Source organism: Astyanax mexicanus, chromosome 2, assembly GCF_023375975.1.
Source record: "Astyanax mexicanus isolate ESR-SI-001 chromosome 2, AstMex3_surface, whole genome shotgun sequence".
NCBI classification, from domain to species: Eukaryota; Metazoa; Chordata; class Actinopteri; order Characiformes; family Acestrorhamphidae; genus Astyanax; species Astyanax mexicanus.
The window spans coordinates 58,414,913-58,438,714 of NC_064409.1; the positions used below are offsets into that span (position 1 = coordinate 58,414,913).

The window sequence follows — 23,802 nt, forward strand, 5'->3', positions numbered from 1 at the left end:
TCCTACTGTACTCTATTGCGATTATTTACTAGTACCATGTTCTTAGTTCTTCACCAGTAGCCTTCTCTTCACTATATGGTCATTAGCGTCTTCCATTTTACCAATGACTGACTCATTATGTCATCAAAGAAGTAAGATCATAAAACCCTGAAAATAAACATAAACCCAATTAGAGCACCAGGGACATCACTGCATCACAACACACTGAAGTTAACCATGCTAATTCCTGTGATGGTAATGCCTATTGTTTCAACTGGTGGCGCTGAAAATGAAAACCCTCATGTTTTCCTGCTGGGATGACCTTGAGAGCAGTTCTGATTTTCAGCATGTCATCTTGTGGGATGATTTTTAATTACAGCTGAGGCTATTAGGCTTGCATTATTATTTTTCCAGCTGGGACACCAGCTACCAGATGCTGCCCATCTTCCATACTCTCTGGAGTATTAAGACTCAACTGAGAGCTTATAGCTTTATCACAATGTATTTTTATGATTTTAATGTAAGCATGAATTTGTTTTTGAGCAGACATTTTTAGTATGCATTTACTGCTTTTGCTTTGCAAGAACTGCACAGTAAACATGGTGATTTAAATGTACCTATTGCATGTAATTTCATGACATGTCAGTGGAGAGTTCATAGGAATGAAAAATGTGACATTACAACATTGTTGCTATGGAACTAAAAGACAGCAGATTTGTTGCTGTAAGATCTGAATGATCTGAATCATGTTAATAATACTGAGCACATGATTGCAGTTGTAGCATGACAGTGTTAGTCAGAACTAGTCGCATGCAGCAGAACTCTGAGTATGAATGCGAGCACTTGAATGTTGAAACAACTTAAAATATCCATTCCTTACACTGGCTGTGATAAATTACCCAGCTATAGTTGGCCAACCTAAGCTGTAGCTTGGTGCTTAGCTAACTGTTCAGAAGATTATTAGCCAGCTCGTCAATCAAACGCATTACCAGTATTTACTTGCTATTTTCTCATCCCTAGTTATGGGCAGTGGGTGGGATTAGAGGCTAAAATGCAAACAGGTTTCATACTGGGCAATTAAAGAAAAACTAAATGCTGACTGAAGAACTGCTGTCAAGAAATGATAGTCAGTAAACTTAGCATGTTTCCTTAATGCATTGGGGCTTAAAAGTTTGTGAACCTTAGATGTTTCTTTACAGACAAAAAATATTATACTTGGTCATTTATTTATTGAGAAAAATGATCCAATATTACATATTTGTGGGTGGTGTGACCCCGGTTTGCAGCAATAACTGCAACTAAACACTAAACCGGTAACTGTTGATCAGTCCTGCACTCTGGCTTGGAGGTCATTTCTCCATACAGAACATGGCCATTCCAAAACATTAACTTTATTTTTATTAAACCATTCTTTGGTAGAACAACTTGTGTGCTAAGGGTCATTGTCTTGCTGCATGATCCACCTATTCTTTAGATTCAGTTTATGGACAGTTGTCCACACATAGTTGTTCTTCATTACTGCTCTTCTTTATTTTTCACTACTGTTTTACACTATTCTCCTCTACTGTACTCTACTACTATTTTCCACTACTGGCCTATTCTCCACTACTGTACTCTACTGCCATTCTTTATGTCACCAAAAAAGTAAGGTCATAAAATCCTGAAAATAAACATAAACCCAATTAGAGCACCAGGGACATCACTGCATCACAACACACTGAAGTTAACCATGCTAATTCCTGTGATGATGATTTCCTAGTGTTTTAACCTTTTTTTTAGATTCAGCTCATTAACAGTTGTCCACACATTTTCCTAGAATTCTCTAAAAAAAAAATCAGAATTCACTGTTCCATCAATAAAGGTAATTCATCCTGGCTCAGATGCAGCAAAACATGCCCAAACCATTGTGCTACCACCACCACTGCTACCACCAGTTTGTTAGGACTTCTTTAAATAACAAATGTAAGAATATTCTTTAGAAGGTGAGTGAGTGCATCCCATTGTTTTCAGGGAGCCGGTTCTCTCTGCCAAGATGCGTATCTGGAAAGATGCCTCCAGCACTTGTTGTTCTACTCAGTTGATGCTGTGTGTTTTATTTAGTTAACTTTAGAAGGGTCTATTACTTTAACTCTATTTTATGCATTATTGAATTGGATTGCTGCTTACTCTATATCTCTCTCTCTATCTCTGCAGGCATGCACACCAGTATTAGCGAGATACTGAAGGAGAAGACCCTGAAGCCATCTCGTCGCAGTCTGCCCTGTCTGGCTCAGAGTCAGACACATCCTCACAACCTCAACCACTTCCTCTCTGTGCCTCTGAGTCCGGAGCCCAAAGCAGACACAAACACCCACAGCGTCAGTGCCTCCTGCACACACATCACCACTCCAACCACAGGTACTGTAATCTGCACCCACTCACACTTACACCTCTGACCTCCCTCAGGTTACAAATCCCAGACTGTTCCTCTCCCTTCCTACACACACACACACGTCGCCACTTACCTCAATTTTAGTGGACAGGTTAAAAAATGACCATCTTTTATCTATATACCGTAATAGAGTTCAGCCTAAAGAACCTTTTTGGCACACTTTGAACATTTCTTAATCGGAAGGCTTGACAGCAGTCACATTCCTATCCAAAGATAATAATTATGGAATGGCTTTTAAGTGCGATGTTAGGGGTTTCCGTGATCAATAGTGATTTCACATTATTGTCCACAGTGCAGTTCTGTCTAGAAAATTAGCTTACTAAATCACCTTCCTGAAACTCATCCCATCAGCGAACGCTCCACTCCCAGTGAAACCTCTTTCTCTCTCTCTCTCTCTCTCTCTCTCTCTCTCTCTCACACACACACACACTGCTGAGAGTGCTGCTGACTGCTTCAAAGCCACATTAATTCCACAGGTGGCAGTGACAGCATTAGTCAGGTTCAAATGCTGTTTCAATTCACAGCCCAACAGGAATTGTGCTTTCACAGGTTAAAGTATGCTATGTACTTAGATACAGTACCTGTCAAAACCTTCTCATTCAATGTTTTCTTTTTTCCTACAGTGTAAATTAATACTGAAGTCCTCCAGACTATGAAGGAACACATAAGGAATCATGTAGTAATCCAAAATACTCTGCGAAGCATTTAGGTGGCTCTTATCTTGGGTGATGTTAAGTTGTGGTTGAGAGGGTGGTAACTCTGATGAAATTATCCTGTGCAACAGAGGTAACTCTTATTCTTCCTTTTCTGGGGCATTCCTGATGAGAGCCAGTTTCATCATAACATTTTTTATGCTTTTTGCGACTGCATTTGAGGATACTTTCAAAGTTCTTGAAATGTATTGGATTGAATAGGGCTATTCACTGTATACCAAATATTCCTCTTCACAACACAACTGATGCTCTCAAACACATTAAGAGGCAAGAAATTCAAGTGACAGCACAGTTCAGCACAGCTGTTAACTAAAAGCCATTTCAGGTGACTCTACCTCATAAAGCTGACTGAGAAAATACAGCCAAGCGATCATCTATGCAAGTTATGCTATTTTGAAGAATCTAAAATATAAAACAATTTTTTTGTTTATTAAGTGATTCCATACGTTTTCTTCATATTTTGGATGATTGTAGCATTAATTTACAATGCAGAAAATATATATAATGAAAAATAAATAATGAACAATCACTGAATTTAAGGTTTGTCCAAACTTTTGGCTGGTATTGTACATCTGCAAAAATATTGAAACAGCTACATATTTTACTAACATGAGTTTTTAACATCTATAGGCTTTAAACAAGATAACAGATTTTTTTGCATCTGGAGGAGCATTTGTGATGTCAGATATTAAAGTTGAATGAGAGGGCGTGGCTCACAGTCTTCATTTTAGTACAATCCAAAGGTTCTGTGTAGGCAAGTTACATTTTTCCACGTTTTTATGAATCTTGCTGTGTTTACAAGTTTCAGATATTGTGTAAAAATAGTTCCACATTATAGACTTTAACTAAACTCTTTTATTTACCTTCTGAGAACTCTCCTTAGTGCTGCCAGCTATGCAATAATGTCAGGTAATGGTGCCTTGAGGAGATCAGATTTGCTTTAAAATAACAGTTAAATTAAATTGTGTCTGGATTGGCCCTGATCCCAAATCCTTGGATCTTATAATGAAATCCCTAGTTACAGTTTAGCACTGTTATGGAAGTTTAGCTTTCAATATTTAATGAATTATTAACAGTTTATCAAAAACGTATTTGTGTTTACCAGTAAGATTTACCAGGAGAAACTCCTAGCCGTACACTGCAAAAAAGTCAATGGCAAAAACTAGACAAAATATTTGTAAATTAAGAATTTAATGCTTGTATTATGCAAAAAAAACTGCCAATGGGGTAAGCAAACAACACTGATTATATGGCTTAAATTTAAATGAATCAGAATAGCTTGACTGTTGACTTGTTGTTGGTTCTTAATTTGAGTTTAAAATACTTAAAATAAGGTGAAAAGTCCTGAGATCATCATTAAGATCATTAATCAGGAAAATAATCTTACACAATGCTTAGTACATAAAAATAAGGTTAATTGCCTTGATATTAGATAATATTACATACTGAGATTTAGTTGCAGTCTACATTAATTTACTGTCGCTTTGTATTAATGTATTGTTTTTAGATTTTTAGAAAATTTACTTCTGAAGGGCTGAGCGAAAAAACACAGTGTATCATTACAGGTCATACTGCATGACTTAGCATATTCTAATCCCTTGCATATCTCAATATAACTATTTTATGGCCTATGGGACCTGTAGCAGATTGTACTGCTTGTGATTTATGTTCACATTTACCAGTCCCATTGTTCTGTAGTACAAAATTAACAGGTGGAAACTGTTTTCTCATCAGACAACCAGTGAACTGATCAGAACCTGGTTAGACATAAAAGAAGCCTGTAAGCACTGCTGCTTTATCTGTGGGGATTTAAATTACCAGCTATTCAGTGTATTGCTCAGAATCTAGTTAGGAACTGAAAATAGAAGCAGTGATTTTGCGTGTGTGCGTCAGGGATCCCATATCAACGTAGGTTGGATGGAGAAGCCCGGACTGCGGAGTAGAGCATCGCGGATATTGATCGGTGGAGCAGATCTAATGGCTGTTTACCTGATACCTTTATAGATTTTTTCCCCCTAAAGACTAGGCTTAGGTTTCGTTCCCTCTGGCTGGTAGTGAGACTCCGGGTGTAAATCCCTGCTAAGAAAAGACTCTACATTTAAAATCCTGACTGTCGGTTAGTGAGTTAACTGCCGTTGTCACTGAAGATTGAGTAATATGTCACTGCCGTAGCAGTATTGCCAGAAGGGTGCAAAAAAAATCTCATTCATTTCTATCTGCATGAGCGTTCACACAACATTTATATTCATCCACACACTAGCTGTCAGAGCTTGCAGCCCTAATGTTCAAAAACGACTTTACTCTGTAAAAAATGCAGCATACATTATAATATATTCTGTTTTTTCTCTTGTTGTTCTTGGACTTTACTGCCGAGGGAATACCTCTGTTGCTCTGAGTGAGCTGAGTTTTATACAACAGGAAGAGCATATTGATGAAGTTAGTTAGAGGGAGGAGATAGATCGATTAGACCAGAATCAATTGTGCGCAGGGCAGTGCGAGGACACTTAATAAAAGAGCTGAATGTTGCCGTCTCATCGACACTATTTAGAGTGTGCTGACGGCATTAACACACCATTACCACACATTACTGCGCTCTTTTTAAACCATCATTGTCTTATGGATTACAACATCCTCTCAGTCTGTTGTTGAGTTGTTTCATGTAGGCATTATTGTAATGCTTGGAATAGCCTATGTGTGAAAATGTGCTAAATACAACACCAGATAAAATGAAGTTCAATAAAGAAATAAATTAAATGAAAACAAAAACTTGGTGTTGAATACTTTTACTTTTATTTAACGCTTTTACTTTCACTATATGATTTGCTTTTTATTTGTCTTTTGTTTAATTGCATTCAGAATGCCCCCCATTTTTCTTGATTTGTTTGCTCAACATAGAATAGAATAGAGTAGAATAGAATAGAATAGATTTGTATTGTCCACAGTGTAGAAATTTGTCTCTGATCACTCATGGAATAAAAGCACCAACAACCTATAACCACACATATATACACACAAAATAAAACAACACACAATAGCAAAATTTACATATTCTGAATTGTACTCCTGCATTTTATTCCTGGAAAAGTAAAACGTTCACCACTTTGTTACATTGCCATTCCTTTATAAAACACGTAAAATATATTTAGGCACTAAGGATATAGTGCTGAAATGTATCCAGTGTGGTTTTGTCCTGTTTTTTCTGCAAAAAATATTGCTGCAAAATTCTCCACACATTCTTCATTGGGGACAGGATAAGACTGGACACCATCTAGTCCAATATTCACATCCTCTTTTTCTACACCATGCTTTATTTTTTTGTGCAGCATGTGGTTTTGCATTGTCTTGTTATAAAAAACATGGTCATCCATGGAAAATATTGGAAAAGTCGTTTTAAAAGTGAGCAAATGTTTTAAAGTACATTAAGTCTGCATCACTGACACAGCCCCATAACATAACAGACCCGTGCGTGTTGCTGAGAACAGTCTGGATGGTCCTTAATGTCTTTGGTCCAGAGCACACTGTGTCCATTTAAAAAAAATGGAATACTGAGGGTCCATCTCAGATGCCTCCGAACCCAAAGAAGTTGACATTTATTTACTGATTACTACCTCTACATTTCAACACATTTGAAATGTGTTGCATGCTTGAAATGCAGAAATGGATGTATATTAGTACATGAAATAAGTTGAACAAACAAAACATGTCCCATCTCTTTGTTTTTCCCCATAAGCTGCTAATATAACTTGCCGCTGGTTGTGTGTTTTCTTTGTGCTCATAATCCTGACCTTTTGTAGACCCTTCGTTGTCATGCTCATCACCATCCTGGAGTCTTTTTTTACTTTCTGTTAGGCGTTTGTTGTGCTGGAAGCAATGAGTATCTGCATATCAAGCATATCAAGTGCGGATATGCAGCCTGCTCTCACTTCATCATGATCAGAAGCAGGTTGTTAACAGCAGTGGGGAAGAATTGGATGTTAGGCTCTGCTTTAAATAATAAGGGCTCTGTTGGCTTTTCTCTCGAGGCCTTAGACGAAACAAAGCCTACAGTTACAGTATAAGACTAAGTAAGACAGCAGAGGGCAAAGCCAGGTTGATTTTCTTTTGAACTGTGTAAATTAGAGCTCTGTGTGGAATTAGAGCTCAGTGTGTGCCCAGTAGCAAATGAAAAGAATCACATTAAAACTTATAATGGTGCAGAAACGGTCTCCTCCAAGTGTGCTAGAATCTCAAGTCAGTTCTTGTCTAGTTCTAGTAGTATTGCCAATAGAATAGAATATGCAGTGTTGGGAAGGTTACTTTTAAAATGTAATCCCTTACAGATTACTGATTACATCACTCAAAATGTAATTTGTAACATAATCAGTTACATTACTTCAAGTGAGTAACGTAATCTGAATACTTTGGATTACTTACAATATTGTCGTTTTTTTAAGCCTGAATGAATGTAGCAACCACATATTGCATATTATCCTTTTATTTTTCTTTCCAGTTAACAAATAGATAAACAAATAAAACAGCCTTTTCAATCACTCTATAAAAATACTTATGAAACCATTTCATCAAACAATTTTATGAAACACTTCTATAAATTGATGATAAAACCATTTAAAACCAAACAATGTAACAACAACTGTAAGCTATCTATTTGCAGGTTTGCCACCAGTGTTAATTTTGACAACAAATTTTGATTTAGTCTTAGTCATAGTTTTGTGATGAAAATAGCATTTAGTTTTAGTCACAATTTAGTCATCTGAAATGTTTTTAGTTTTAGTCGACTTAATGTCATAAGAATATAGTCTACTAAAATTACAGTAAATTTAGTCGACTAAAATGTAAAGGGTGTAAATGTAAATGCTTTTTCATCAGTTTCCTTGAATTATTAACTCTACACGTATACGAAATGAAACGTTTATTAACCACTTGAGTAATATTGTTAATGTTTGAATGTGAAATATATTTATATATGATTTAATGTATATTATTATTATTATAGGTGTGTGACTATATATATTTTACATTTAAAATTTTGCTCTAGAAATCAGGTCATAAAACAACTGAATAGTTAATTATAGTTTGAACAGAGCTGTAGATGCAAAAACAGCTTTTAAAGGATCTAGTTTTATCTCCAGCACATCTACTGGAGCTACAGTCTATAAACGAGATCAAAACAAACATTCACACACTGTCCTGTAGAGTTGCTCTCAGGATGTACTGAGAGACTTCATGAGTTAAAGTGAGAAACTTATGAAAAAAGTGCTGTAAGGAACTTAATGCAGAGTAATCGTTAGGGGTGGATTTTTACTTTCTGGACCGGACTACCCACCTCTGTGTGTTTATTATATAGGTTTACATAGGATCTCCGGTGGATTTTGCATTTTACAAAGACTCTAAGACTTTAGATCAGTGGCTGAACTGCACTTAGCATGGTATTACACATGCTGTAAAGTAACATCTGACATTGCAAATACTGTTATTAGTGTAAAAAATGTCTTTTTTAAAAATGCTTCTAACTTTTGTCTGCCCGTCTGTCTCCGCTGTTCTTGCAGTACTGTTAACCAATCAGAGGCGATATGTTTGCATGTATGAATATTTATAAGCAAGAGCCGAAATCAAGCCTATCATGGTATCAGTTCATGTCTCTTCACAAATTGATCAGGATAGTTTTAATTTTAGCCAAGTTAACTTAGCAACTGTTTGTATTTTCCAAAATCTTAGCTGTCTTTTTCTAGCACTACTGAGGTAAATTTTTGACTGTAATAACACTGTTATTGCAAGTAAATATCTGAATACAATAGAACTGTTAAAGTAAATTCATTATTAAGATACCATGCTGAGGTATCTAGCAAGCTAACTTTAGTTAAATGCATCACTAGAATAGAATTGCTGAAATAAATAAATGACAAAATGAATGAAAACCTGCAGAAAGCCCTGTTCAGTATTCGGCCTTCAACCAAATGTTTCATTTCAGTGCATCTTTATTATGTATTTATGAATAGTAATAAATAATAGGAACCAATTTAGTCTTCCTACCTGAATTTATAAATGTATTTTATTTCTCTCTCTTTCTCTCTGTCTCTATGGCAGATACAAGTAAGGATCAGTATGCTGAGGAGATGGAGACAGGAGCATATGAGTCCAGAGCAGACGAATCTTTCCTCATCCAGCAGAAGCCGGTTTCCAGAGGCAAGCTGGAGGCTCGTGCAGACTCTGTCCGGGTACAGCACTGTTTCTCCTATCAGTCTGATTCACTCAGTCTTACACATTCACACTGTCCACATCACACAGCCACACATAGACTAGCTGTACCTGTAGCATGACTAATCACTGGGGCGCTGAGCCCCCACTGTCTGCTGTTATAAAAGCACAAGCCAAAGACATCAGTAGTCAGCATCTTATGTCACCTAAGGTTTTAGTCTAGAGCATATTATGCTTTACTCTGCATTTCTTGCACTAGAACTTGAAACAGAATGAGCTAAAACACTTCAGTCATTTCGCTGACACTCATCAGACGTGTTAAAAGATTGCTGTGTCAGCACTGAAGATATACTGTAGTTACTGATGGTGAAAGAATTTCCACATTTGCTTTCAACATGTCTGATCATCTACAGGGGAATAATCCAGCCATCCCTTCTGGACTCACGTTTCGAGATGGGAAGAAGCGTATTGATTATATCCTGGTGTATAAGAAGTCCAGCCCTCAGGTTGAGAAGAGATGTACATTCGAGAGGAACTTGCGTGCAGAGAGACTGATGCTTGAGAAAGAGGTACCATCTGATATTTTTTATTTTATTTTTATTTTGGACTCTATTTTGCTTTACTGTATAGCAGTTTTCACATATGAAATCCAGCAAATGACCATAGAGTCAGCTTCTTTTTCTTCTGGGTATATAGGCATTACAGAAAAACATACAGAGCTTCTTATTAGGCTTTTAAGCATTCTTAACAAAATTATGTACATCCAGGGAATACGTTTGCATATCAGAATACCCAGAACAATAGTCAAAAGGAAAAAATAAATCTAAATAATACATTTATACATAAAATAATAGAGCCAATCCTTATATTACCTTAAACAAGGCAGGGTTACTTCATTTGCTTAAATTACATCTCAAATGTTTCCTTCTATGTATATTTCTAACAAGTCATCTGGTCTTATTTGTGTATATATATATTTATATTTTTCCATTTATTCCAGTGTTTTTTTTTTTTATAAATCCATTCTTATATTCACTGAGAATGTTAGCTTTTCCATAGAATCAGGTTCTGACATTATTCAGAGTTGCCCAAGCCAAGGCCCTCTACACATCTAATCTACAGCTAAAATAATTCTTACTACAAGAAATATTTAGAGTGGTTTAGATTAGGGGAGGGGGCTGTGTAGTATGTGCAGGAGGTACAGCCATCATTACAGCCCACCTTAATATCGTATGGGACACATGATATAGGCTCATGTACAGAGTACAGCCCAGATGTGGCCCTACAACTCCTGGTCCAATCACTGACCCTGATGGGGCCGATCACTAATATCTGTATGGGGCCAACATGAAACCTGTGGACCAAACGTTCTAGGCCCCAGTTGGGCTACCAAGAAAAGCCCTAAATGGGAACAATATTTGGAACAGCTTTGCAAGGTAATGTCTAAAAAAAAGTTCTAAGTCACTGTACAGGTCTGAAAAAGGCTTATAGCAGGAACTTCAATTGGTGGTTCAATAAATCCCAGAATTCAGATAGTTCTGTATTTTTAGAGATAAAAAATAACTTTTTTAACATTCTCTTTTTTGACACAGAGTGAGTCATATTTGTTTGTATTTTGAAAGTCAGGTGACAAACAAGAGAAAAATACTCTCTGCAGAGTATTCTTAATTCTATGCTCTGCAGAATTCTAAATGTCCTTGGGAGCAAGCATAAGCATAAACAACAAGTATTTTATTATTTAAAAACTTGACTCACACTGAAAATATGATCTGTCAGCTCTGTCAGGGAAAACCTCTCAATATTTTTGCCAGTTATTCACAACTATTAAATGGTCATCCATAGATTATTGGTTTACTGGAATGTACATTTAGATAAAAAGTTTACCTTCATTTGTCTTGAGAAGATCAGAGCACATTAAATATAATGATCATCACCCCACCTCATCCCAACTCTCCAATTTATCCTATCAAAAAAGTATTAGATAGATCACCTCGTTCCAAAGAACACAGTTCCACTGCTCCACAGCTCAATGCTGAGGGATTTATACCTCTCTACCCCACCTGGCATTAAGCAAGGTGTCAATAAATTCATGTTAGATGATCTTGTCCTGTTCTATTGGCAATACTATCAATAGATGTAACTTACAGTGACTCCCTGCATTTATTACAGGAGGTGTACTCTTCAGTGTGCTATTTTTTGCCCTATTTGGTAGCACGTTGTACCCACACTTGAGTCACACTATATTTACCAGAGGAGAAACACCTGCAGAAAACTGGGTCTCCCCTTTTGGAGCAGAATAATGAGCTCTACCTTCTCTTAGCTTTAATGTTAGCGCTGTCTGTCAGTGTTTGCTGGGAAAATGGAATGTTTTGACTGATGTATTGAATATTGATCACAGTGGATTTTTATTCATTGTTATGTTTCTGGTAATTAAAAATGTTGTAAGACGTTTTGGGACAAAATACAGAGATGGAAACTGCTGGTCCTGAACTAATAAGATAGCAGAAGGAGGGATGCAGGTCGCGAGAGCCTCATTTAGATCAGATCTGAGCCTGATAACAAACAAGCTCAGAAATTCCACTTGACTGCTCTCTGATTAAAACTCATAATTTCACCTCTTGCGTGTGTGTGTATCTGTGTGGCTGTGTGGGTGTGTGTGTGTTGGAAATGTGTTTATCTTTGCCTGAGAGGCTGAAATAGAGAAATGAAGACATAACCAGAGAGTGTCAAAGAGAGGAAGATGCTGAGAGATGCATCAAGTGAATAAAAAGCTGATGGATTCTGTGAAATCTTTTATTTTTAGAAGTTACACACAGTGGAAAGTGAAGTGAATTAACTGAAGCAGACTGTTCTATTTATACAGAGAGAGTTGGGAATATGGGACAGCCATCCTCTTTACAAAATATTCATGCTCACTGTAACCCAGGTCTTAAATGGGTCACAAAGACAGATAAATTAGATAACTGCAGAAAGTAAATAATGAATATATATTTTTATTATTTCTTTAATTATTCTGAAACAGTATAAATTAATTAATAGAAAAAAAGAAAACTCCCAAACAGTGTTTAAAATGAAAGGGAAATCGTTTTTATTTATTTTAGATAATAAATAAAATAAAAACTTTTAGGCGCTAAACAGCAGCCAATCAGTTCTTCAGATGATCCAAGGTGCAAAACAGCAGCCAATCATAATAATCCTCTAAGAGACAGAGGCGGAGCCTGTTGGTTAGTGGACGTCAATCCCTGGCTGTTTTACCCAGAAAGTTCTGCGGGAGGAGAAGAGACAGGTCATGTAAGAAGTTCTCAGCTCAAAGTATTATAAAAATACTAGAAAACGCTAGAATTCAGTGTTGTGGTTAGTGAGTAAATCACTACCAAGCTGACCGCTGTTAGAGTTGAGGCTGCAGAGTGGAGAAAGGGGGAAAGGCTCACTTATTGTGCCTCGTGAAACTTTGCCAGTTACACGCTCCGGTAATCTCCAGGTGGAGGTAGAACCTGGTGTCCATGTGCCCTGGGGTGGTGTGTGAAAACCTTGGATAGGATTCGGTGAGTTTAGAGTATATTTAAACATGTTTTCTGACCAAATTGCCGAATAAATAGAGGAATAAAATAGCGCTAATTAGCCTAGCGGCTAACGCGTTTTGTTATGCTAAGCTAGCCCATTGAATCTAGCCTGTGATAAGCTAATGCTAAGCTAATTTAGCCTACGCTAAGCTAATGTGTTGAATTTAGCTTATTAAGCTTATGCTAAGCTAACCCTCGTGTATATATTTCAAGCCTGAGGCTATGCTAACGCTATTGGTTAAGGTGTGAGATGAGTTTATCCACTTATAAATGTAATTTTATGGAACGGTGGAGATTTATTAAGCTGTATTTTGGATGTTTAAGACCTGTTTTGAATGTAATACTGTTAAAAGTAATGTTTTTTACTGAGTTCGGTTATGTAAGTGTATTTAAAAAAAAGTTAAGAGTTATGTGAAACTCAGACACTGTTTTATGTAAACAGGCCAGTTTTTTTGTTGGGTGAAATGGATTGGAAATGGATCTTCCCGAACACTCCTCGTGTCGTTCAGCTGCACACGGCCGGTGCAGTGCGCGGTGCTAGGATGGCGAGCCAAGCCCGAGGACCCAAGTGACTTCATTACACTTCATTCACATTTTCAAACACTTGATAGTGAACATTAAAGAAAATTTGTGGACTTTAAGATTATTTGAGTAAAAAGGACACTTTTATTTTATTTTATTTTTTTTTGAAAGAAAGGACACTCTACAAAGATACTGAAAAGGGTTAAATTTTAATTGGTTGGATTACTGTTATTTGATTTTGATAATTTCTAAGTGGTTTTGATATTCATTTATTGTTTTTGCTACAGAGAATTGTTATTTTTTGTTTCTGGTTGTTTGTTAAAGGGTATACTATTGGTGTAAAATAACCTAGAGGTTTAATTGGATAACAGTAATTATAATAATACTTACCTTTAATCAATAATCCATTAGACCTAGAAGAAAGAAATAATTAGTTATAAAATACCTATAAATAGATTAAAATAATAAAATAATACTTACCTTAAACTGCATAAATACCTCTAAAATAGAGAACACAGGTGATTAGAGAAATGATAGTAATTAATATAATATTAAATATACAAATACTGAAATACAAAGGGTATACTTACCATTTTCATTGTTGACCAAGGTTATTGAAGGGTGAATTCTTTTGGAAACTGAGTAACTGAATTGTTTTTTATTTATTTATTTACAGAATTTATTTTGTTACATTGTTTTATTTACCTACTGGCATTGATTGACATTTTAATACACTTTATTGCTGCACAAATTCTGGTCTCATTTCTTCCATGTGTATTGCTCCTAGAGCGAACCTAACTGGTCCTAGAACTATCCTAATTATTTTATCAAGTAACACTCATTGTAGTGGTTGTGTAATTGGGTCTATATATCTGTGGTGCTACAGAACTTGGCGAGCCAGCCAGGAGCAATAAAACTGGAAGCAGTGAGACCAAATAATTAGAACACACACCTTAAAACTATATAAATAAGCTAAACAAAATCTAGATCTAAAATAGCACTCAAAGTGTATACTCACCATGGAAATTGTAGAACAGGAAGAAGTTAATGTTGCTAACTCAGTTCTTGTTAGTGGGTTAACTGAGACAGAAACAGATACAGAACTAACTGACTATTTAGAGCAGCATGGCTACATTGCAAGGGTACTGCGTATTGATAACCCCACGTCAGCCTTTCACAAAAATGCAATAGTGGAGTTTAAAAGTTCTTTAGCTCTCAGTACTCTAAAACCCTTACTGCCATATACTTACCGTAGTTCAAGGCAAAAAGATGTCTCCTACAAGATAACTGCTTTGGCAAGCGTATACATGCCTTCAGCCACAAAAACTGATGCAAACTGGTTCCTAGCCGAATTCCAAAAGCTAGCAGCACAAAGCAGGAAGCCGTTAACAGAACTTCTACAAGAGCAACTCCTTCTGTGTCGTGAAACAATGACATGTCAAGAAGACAACCAAACTGGCCGAATCCAAGACAGTTCCAGTTCATGGGAGGCAGAACCTACAAATCAAGTGTCTTCAGCTTATCCGCAGTCACCGACGAATGCTCAGAGCTTCCCAGCGATTAACTCAGAGAGACGATCTGAACATAATGTGGTGCTCACACCAGAGGAATTGAACCCTCCTGCTATTCAACGCGTTGTTGTTGAACATGTTGTAAGGAGTGGAGAAACTGCAGCACATGCAAATGCCCCAGTAAGGCTTAGAGTCTTTTCAGGGAAGAAACCCCATCTTAATAATGAGGTTGACTATGAGACATGGAGAAACAACGTTGAACTACTGTTGCAAGACCCTGCAGTGTCAGACTTGTGTCGATCCAGAAGAGTTCTTGATAGTCTTTTGCCTCCAGCAGCTAATCTAGTAAAGCATCTGAGTCCACAGGCTACTCCAAGAGCTTATCTAGACCTACTTGACTCAGCTTTCGCCACTGTTGAAGACGGTGATGAGCTCTTCGCAAGATTTCTGAATACTCTACAGGATGCTGGTGAAAAGCCGTCCGAATACCTCCAAAGGCTCTACATTGTTTTAAGTAAAGTGATCAAACAAGGCAGTCTACCCACCAGTGAGAAGAACAGGCACCTGTTACGCCAGTTTTGTCGTGGATGTTGGGATAATGGGTTACTTGCTGACCTCCAGCTGGAGCAGAAGAAGAATAACCCACCCTCATTTTCTGAGCTATTGTTCCATCTGCGTATGGAAGAAGATAAGCACATTGCCAAAGAGATGAGAATGAAAAAGCATCTTGGTAATGCAAAGTTTCGTGCCAGCTCCCATGCTGTCAGGGCTGAGACTTATGTTAGCCAAGAAGAAGAAACCCTTAGTGCTGAGGTTGACAGCCTAAGAAAACAAGTCAAAGACTTGCAAGGGCAACTTAAAGTGTCAAAGCCAAAATGCCCTGAGTACTCAGAAGGTGCTATTTTAGAGCTGAGACAACAAGTAGCCCACCTGCAGAGTCAAGTTGCCAACATGATGGTTCCAGAGCCACAGAAACCCATTGCAGTGCTGTCTGAAATGAGAAACAAGAAAAGAGACAGAACAGTGACACAAGAAACACAGACCAGTGCTACCAAAGAGTCCAGTCAAAGGCCGAGACCATGGTACTGTTTCTGCTGTGGAGAAGACGGACATACTGCTGTATCCTGTCCAGCTGATCCCAACCCTTCCTTAGTGGCTGCTAAAAAGAAGCAGTTAATTGAGAAGCAGCATGCTTGGGACCGTGAACACAATACAGTGAACCAGACAATCTCACAGAGAACTAAGAACCCTAATGTTACCAGGGCCAGTGTAAACAACCAAACTACTCAGACCATAACATACGGTAGCTTACCAAGAGGTCTAGTAGGGACCAAGTGTATTTCTGAAGTGATCATTGATGGACAGAAATACAACTGCTTGCTTGACACAGGGTCACAGGTGACAACTGTTTCCAAATCCTTTCATGAGACACATCAGCCAGCCCTGAGCTGTAAACCTATTGGTGATCTACTAGAAGTAGAAGCAGCTAATGGACAGCCTGTTCCGTATTCAGGTTATGTAGAATTAAACATCACATTTCCAAAAGAGTTTCTAGGTACAGTTGTGGAAGTTCCTACCTTAGCATTAGTTGTTGCAGACATCAGCGAAGCAGCACGACCCACCTTGCTGATAGGAACCAATACTTTGGATGTCCTGTATGAGAAACATTTTGAGAAGAATCAGTTGAAACATCAGTCACCACATCATGGCTATAAAATGGTCCTGAAAACACTAGAAATGAGACATAAGCAAACTGAAAACTGCACAGTAGGCACAGTAAGGCTTCATAGTGATGCACCCAAAGTCGTCCCAGCAGGCCAGTGCTCTATTTTAGAAGGATCCGTGAACCACAGAGGTGCTGACCGATGGGTTGTTCTGGAGTCACCCTCAACAGCTTCTCTTCCTGGTGGTCTCATTGTGACCAACAGCCTGATTACTCTACCTGACAAGTTTCACGCTAAGCTGCCTGTGGTACTGAGGAACGAGACAGACCATGATATTACCCTAACTCCTAATCGAGTCCTTGCTGAATTGCATGCACTGCAACAAATCCTGCCCAGTGATGCATTGAATAAAAACTCCATTGACACCTCACCTATGACAGCTTCTGTCACAGATGCAAGTATCAAGTTTGACTTTGCTGATTCACCTATCCCAGCTGAGTGGAGAGAAAGGATAGAGTGCAAACTGAGAGCTATGCCTGAAGTCTTTGCTCACCACGACCTGGACTTTGGACACACAAACCAAGTGAAACATCGCATCAAGTTGTCTGATGAAACTCCTTTCAAACAGCGAGCTAGACCAATACATCCTCAGGACTTTGATGCAGTAAAAAGACATCTAGAAGAGTTGTTAGAGTCTGGAGTAATCAGAGAGTCTGAATCCTCCTTTTCATCCCCTATTGTTGTAGTCAGGAAGAAGAACGGTGAAGTAAGACTCTGTGTAGATTACCGGAAACTCAATCTGCAAACTGTGAAAGATGCATATGCCCTACCTCATTTGGAGGAAACCTTTTCTGTGCTGACAGGATCCAAATGGTTCTCAGTTCTTGATCTGAAGTCAGGGTATTATCAGATTGAGCTGGAAGAAGCAGATAAACATAAAACAGCTTTTGTATGCCCACTTGGATTCTGGGAATGGAATCGTATGCCGCAGGGGATCACTAACGCCCCAAGTACATTTCAAAGACTCATGGAGAAGTGTATGTCAGACCTCAACCTCCGAGAAGTCATTGTCTTTCTGGACGACCTCATTATCTTCTCAGAAACCTTAGAAGAGCATGAGGAGCGCCTTTTCAAAGTCCTCCAACGACTCAAGGAGTATGGTCTCAAGCTATCCCCTGAGAAATGTAAATTTTTCCAGAAGTCCGTCCGATACCTTGGACACATTGTATCCAGTGATGGAGTGAAAACTGACCCAGAGAAAATTGCAGTCCTGAAGAACTGGCCGAGTCCCAAGAACCTCAAAGAACTCCGTTCCTTTTTAGGATTTGCAGGGTACTATCGAAGGTTCATCAGAGACTTCTCGAAGATAGTCAAACCGCTGAATGAGCTAACTGCTGGATATGCTCCTAAGAGGAAAGGATGCAAGCTGACCAAAAGTCAGAACCAGTACTACAAGCCAAAAGAACTGTTTGGAGACCGCTGGACGGAAAACTGTCAGGAAGCTTTTGACACTGTCATCGCTAAACTCACTTCAGCCCCTGTTCTGGGATTTGCCAACCCCAGTCTGCCATACATCTTGCACACCGACGCCAGCACCGTTGGCCTTGGAGCTGCCTTATACCAGGAGCAGGACGGGCACCAACGTGTAATAGCATATGCCAGTCGTGGTCTTTCAAAAAGTGAAGCGCGATACCCAGCGCATAAGCTTGAATTCTTGGCCCTCAAGTGGGCTGTAACAGACAAATTTTCTGACTATCTATATGGCAATTCATTCACAGTGATAACTGACAGCAATCCTCTGACGTACATCCTCACTTCAGCGAAGTTGGATGCTGCAAGCTACAGGTGGTTGTCAGCATTGTCAACATTTTCCTTTAAGTTGCAATATAGACCTGGCAAACATAACCTCGATGCAGATGCCCTCTCACGACATCCCATGAATACTAAAATTGATGACCCTTCTTCTCAGAAAGAACAAGACCGAATTAGACAGTTTACGCTGCAACACTTACCAGAGCTTACCACTAATGCAGAAGTGAGCACCGAAGTGGTCCAGGCAATCTGCGAAGCTCGGTTAGTATGCCAGCCATCCTTGAGTGCATCAGAAGTCGAACCCATTCCCTTAGTCGGATCCCTGTCTACTCATCCTGATTCTTTACCTGATGCTTTTGTGTTGGGCGAACACTTTGAAGGGTTTCCAGTCATCCCAATGATAACTGAAGTTGAGTTACAACAGAAACAGAGGTCAGACCCTGTTATCAGAGAAGTAATCTCATCTTTTGAAAGGGGAGAGGTGCCAACCCCATCTGCAAGAAGGGAGATGCCAAAACTTTCTCTGATGTGCCGAGAGTGGAATCGGTTACAAATGAAGGACGGAATTTTGTACAGAAGAAGACAACTAGGACAAGATGTCAATTTCCAGCTAGTTCTACCAGAAGAACTAAGAGAGATGGTAATGAAGAGCCTCCATGATGACATGGGCCACCTAGGGTTGGAGCGTACCCTAGATCTTTTAAGAGCACGCTTTTATTGGCCCCAAATGGCATCAGATGTGGAGAGGAAGCTAAAGACATGCAGTCGCTGTGTACTCAGGAAAGCACCAGCTGAAAGAGCCGCACCATTAGTTAACATCAAAGCAACAAGACCCCTAGAATTGGTGTGTATGGACTTCCTGTCATTAGAACCAGATCGCAGCAACACCAAAGACATCCTGGTGATCACAGATTATTTCACCAAATATGCTGTGGCAATACCTACTCCCAATCAGAAGGCCAGGACTGTGGCGAAGTGCTTATGGGAGAACTTCATAATCCATTATGGTGTTCCTGAAAAGCTGCACAGTGACCAAGGTCCTGACTTTGAGTCCAAAACTATCAAGGAGCTGTGTGAAGTCATGGGAATTCATAAAGTAAGGACTACACCATATCATCCACGTGGTAATCCGGTGGAACGATTCAATCGGACACTACTGAGCATGATTGGGACTTTGCAAGAGAAAGAGAAGTCGTGTTGGCGAGATTTTGTTAAGCCATTAGTACATGCTTATAACTGTACGAAGCATGACAGTACAGGGTTTACCCCTTACGAGCTAATGTTCGGAAGGAAACCAAGACTGCCAATTAACCTCGCTTTCAACATCTCTGTGAACAAGCAACATGAGAAGACTCACTCTCAGTATGTGAGCCATCTGAGAACTCAACTGGAAGAGAGCTATAGATTGGCTACCGAGAATGCTGCAAAATCTGCTGAAAGAAACAAGGCACGATTTGACAAAAGAGTCACTGAATCAACCCTAGAGAAGGGTGATCGTGTGTTAGTGAGGAATGTGAAACTGAGGGGAAAACATAAATTGTCAGATAAATGGGAATCTGTTGTGTATGTTGTTGTGGGCAGAGCAGGAGAACTCCCAGTGTACACAGTAAAGCCTGAGAACAAGGCTGGGCCCCTACGTACATTGCACAGAGATTTGCTCCGACCGTGCAACTTCCTATCACCAGAAGAAGCTGACCTTCCTATTTCTAAGGTTAAGAGACCAAGAACAAGGCAGATGCCACCCAAAGAGAATTCAGAAGAGTCTGATTCTAACTCTGATTCTGATGACTACCCAATCTACTATTCTTCAGTTCCCTTAAGGCTTGAACCTGTTGAAATTGTTCAGATCCATGAGGATGAAAGAATACCAGTTGACTCTAACTTCAGAATCCAGCATGAACCAGCTGTAAAGAACCCGTCTGCTGAACCTGAGATCCCTGAAAGAGAAAACTTACCTGAGATTCCTGAAAGAGAAAGCTTACCTGAGAAGATCCCTGTAAAAGAAGACCTACCTGAAAGATTAGCAGAAAATGAATACTTACCTACAGACCATGTTGATGATCCAGCTCTAAATTCTGAAATGCTGCATTCTGCTACACCTGCTGAAGAGGTACCAGAAAACGCAGAACACCTACAGCCTTCCACAGAGGAATCTGAGGATGAAGAAACTCCAGCATCAGTGAGACGCTCCACAAGACACAGAGAAAAAGCCAAGAGACTAACCTATCCAGAGCTAGGCAATCCTCTGATATCCATTGTCCAGTCCCTATTCCAAGGTATGACTACAGCCCTCACTCAGTCTCTTATAGAAGCTGCCTCTATGGAATATGCCAATCCTGCTGTGAGACATCCCACTAGTCCAATGCACAGGGATGTGCATGCAGTTAAAGACGGGAGGGTGTAACCCAGGTCTTAAATGGGTCACAAAGACAGATAAATTAGATAACTGCAGAAAGTAAATAATGAATATATATTTTTATTATTTCTTTAATTATTCTGAAACAGTATAAATTAATTAATAGAAAAAAAGAAAACTCCCAAACAGTGTTTAAAATGAAAGGGAAATCGTTTTTATTTATTTTAGATAATAAATAAAATAAAAACTTTTAGGCGCTAAACAGCAGCCAATCAGTTCTTCAGATGATCCAAGGTGCAAAACAGCAGCCAATCATAATAATCCTCTAAGAGACAGAGGCGGAGCCTGTTGGTTAGTGGACGTCAATCCCTGGCTGTTTTACCCAGAAAGTTCTGCGGGAGGAGAAGAGACAGGTCATGTAAGAAGTTCTCAGCTCAAAGTATTATAAAAATACTAGAAAACGCTAGAATTCAGTGTTGTGGTTAGTGAGTAAATCACTACCAAGCTGACCGCTGTTAGAGTTGAGGCTGCAGAGTGGAGAAAGGGGGAAAGGCTCACTTATTGTGCCTCGTGAAACTTTGCCAGTTACACGCTCCGGTAATCTCCAGGTGGAGGTAGAACCTGGTGTCCATGTGCCCTGGGGTGGTGTGTGAAAACCTTGGATAGGATTCGGTGAGTTTAGAGTATATTTAAACATGTTTTCTGACCAAATTGCCGAATAAATAGAGGAATAAAATAGCGCTAATTAGCCTAGCGGCTAACGCGTTTTGTTATGCTAAGCTAGCCCATTGAATCTAGCCTGTGATAAGCTAATGCTAAGCTAATTTAGCCTACGCTAAGCTAATGTGTTGAATTTAGCTTATTAAGCTTATGCTAAGCTAACCCTCGTGTATATATTTCAAGCCTGAGGCTATGCTAACGCTATTGGTTAAGGTGTGAGATGAGTTTATCCACTTATAAATGTAATTTTATGGAACGGTGGAGATTTATTAAGCTGTATTTTGGATGTTTAAGACCTGTTTTGAATGTAATACTGTTAAAAGTAATGTTTTTTACTGAGTTCGGTTATGTAAGTGTATTTAAAAAAAAGTTAAGAGTTATGTGAAACTCAGACACTGTTTTATGTAAACAGGCCAGTTTTTTTGTTGGGTGAAATGGATTGGAAATGGATCTTCCCGAACACTCCTCGTGTCGTTCAGCTGCACACGGCCGGTGCAGTGCGCGGTGCTAGGATGGCGAGCCAAGCCCGAGGACCCAAGTGACTTCATTACACTTCATTCACATTTTCAAACACTTGATAGTGAACATTAAAGAAAATTTGTGGACTTTAAGATTATTTGAGTAAAAAGGACACTTTTATTTTATTTTATTTTTTTTTGAAAGAAAGGACACTCTACAAAGATACTGAAAAGGGTTAAATTTTAATTGGTTGGATTACTGTTATTTGATTTTGATAATTTCTAAGTGGTTTTGATATTCATTTATTGTTTTTGCTACAGAGAATTGTTATTTTTTGTTTCTGGTTGTTTGTTAAAGGGTATACTATTGGTGTAAAATAACCTAGAGGTTTAATTGGATAACAGTAATTATAATAATACTTACCTTTAATCAATAATCCATTAGACCTAGAAGAAAGAAATAATTAGTTATAAAATACCTATAAATAGATTAAAATAATAAAATAATACTTACCTTAAACTGCATAAATACCTCTAAAATAGAGAACACAGGTGATTAGAGAAATGATAGTAATTAATATAATATTAAATATACAAATACTGAAATACAAAGGGTATACTTACCATTTTCATTGTTGACCAAGGTTATTGAAGGGTGAATTCTTTTGGAAACTGAGTAACTGAATTGTTTTTTATTTATTTATTTACAGAATTTATTTTGTTACATTGTTTTATTTACCTACTGGCATTGATTGACATTTTAATACACTTTATTGCTGCACAAATTCTGGTCTCATTTCTTCCATGTGTATTGCTCCTAGAGCGAACCTAACTGGTCCTAGAACTATCCTAATTATTTTATCAAGTAACACTCATTGTAGTGGTTGTGTAATTGGGTCTATATATCTGTGGTGCTACATCACTCTCCAGCATGCTCTTCCACTTCGTTTTAAAGGTTTTTTTTTTTTTTTTTTTTTCAATTTTTAATGGTGCAGTCTAAATCAGCACTGCTCGCTAAACAACTCGGTGTTACAGGAAAAATGAATCTTAATGGTTAGAACAGAAAGCAAATGGATGATATGATAGGAGGTCATTGATATGCAGGGCCAAGCAGATGATTCCTCAGCGATGCATATTTTAAAATGCCTATTTTTGCTTCTGTTCCAGCCCTCTCTGACCAATAATGACATCATGTTCGTGAAGATACATGCTCCATGGGACACGTTATGTAAATATGCAGAGCAAATGAACATCAGAATGCCTTTCAGGTACTGGCCATTGGTCTTAGATCTCTCTCTCTCTCTCTCTCTCTCTCTCTCTCTCTCTTTCTCTTTCTCTCTCTTTCTTATCTCACACTCACCAGTCATTCATGAAGAAATAAAATAAACAACAATTAGCACTGGCATCGTGCAGAGCTACAGCCACATGCTGTCATGCTCAGAGTGTAAGCACAGTGAGGATTTGGTAGCTCATTGGTTAAAGGGCTGGGTTACTGATCACAGGGTTGTGGGTTCAATTCCCCCATCTGCCAAGATGCTAAACCTGATTAACCCTGCCTATGTAAAGAGACCAGTTTGGTTGTTGATTAATTATCTGGGGGTCACACACTCAAAATGATGTAGATTATTTATAAACACATATTTAGTATGTTTGTTACTTTTTTAATATGTCATTTGTAACCCCAGTCTCCTTAAAACTAAACACATTCACACAGCAGGTAAAAGAGGGCCAAATTTATAGTCATATGTGGTACGTTTTTTAATGTTTTTTATTTGTGTTGCAGTGTGAACAGCAAAACACATTAAATCTGACATTTTCAGTACAGATTTGGGCCACTTTTATATGTGGTTTTGAAAACCGAGATTTAAACATACAGCT

At 38.5% G+C, this 23,802-nt stretch overlaps 1 protein-coding gene across 1 annotated transcript in view; it reads left to right on the forward strand.

Moving 5' to 3' along the window:
• Window positions 1-23,802, forward strand: part of ano3 (anoctamin 3) — a 95,009-nt gene that overhangs the window by 23,112 nt on the left and 48,095 nt on the right. Inside the window, exons 2-5 of the mRNA XM_049474639.1 lie at window positions 2,173-2,376; window positions 9,208-9,338; window positions 9,732-9,887; window positions 23,092-23,192. Coding sequence (XP_049330596.1) covers window positions 2,173-2,376; window positions 9,208-9,338; window positions 9,732-9,887; window positions 23,092-23,192 — 592 coding nt within the window. The remainder of the gene's footprint in view (window positions 1-2,172; window positions 2,377-9,207; window positions 9,339-9,731; window positions 9,888-23,091; window positions 23,193-23,802) is intronic.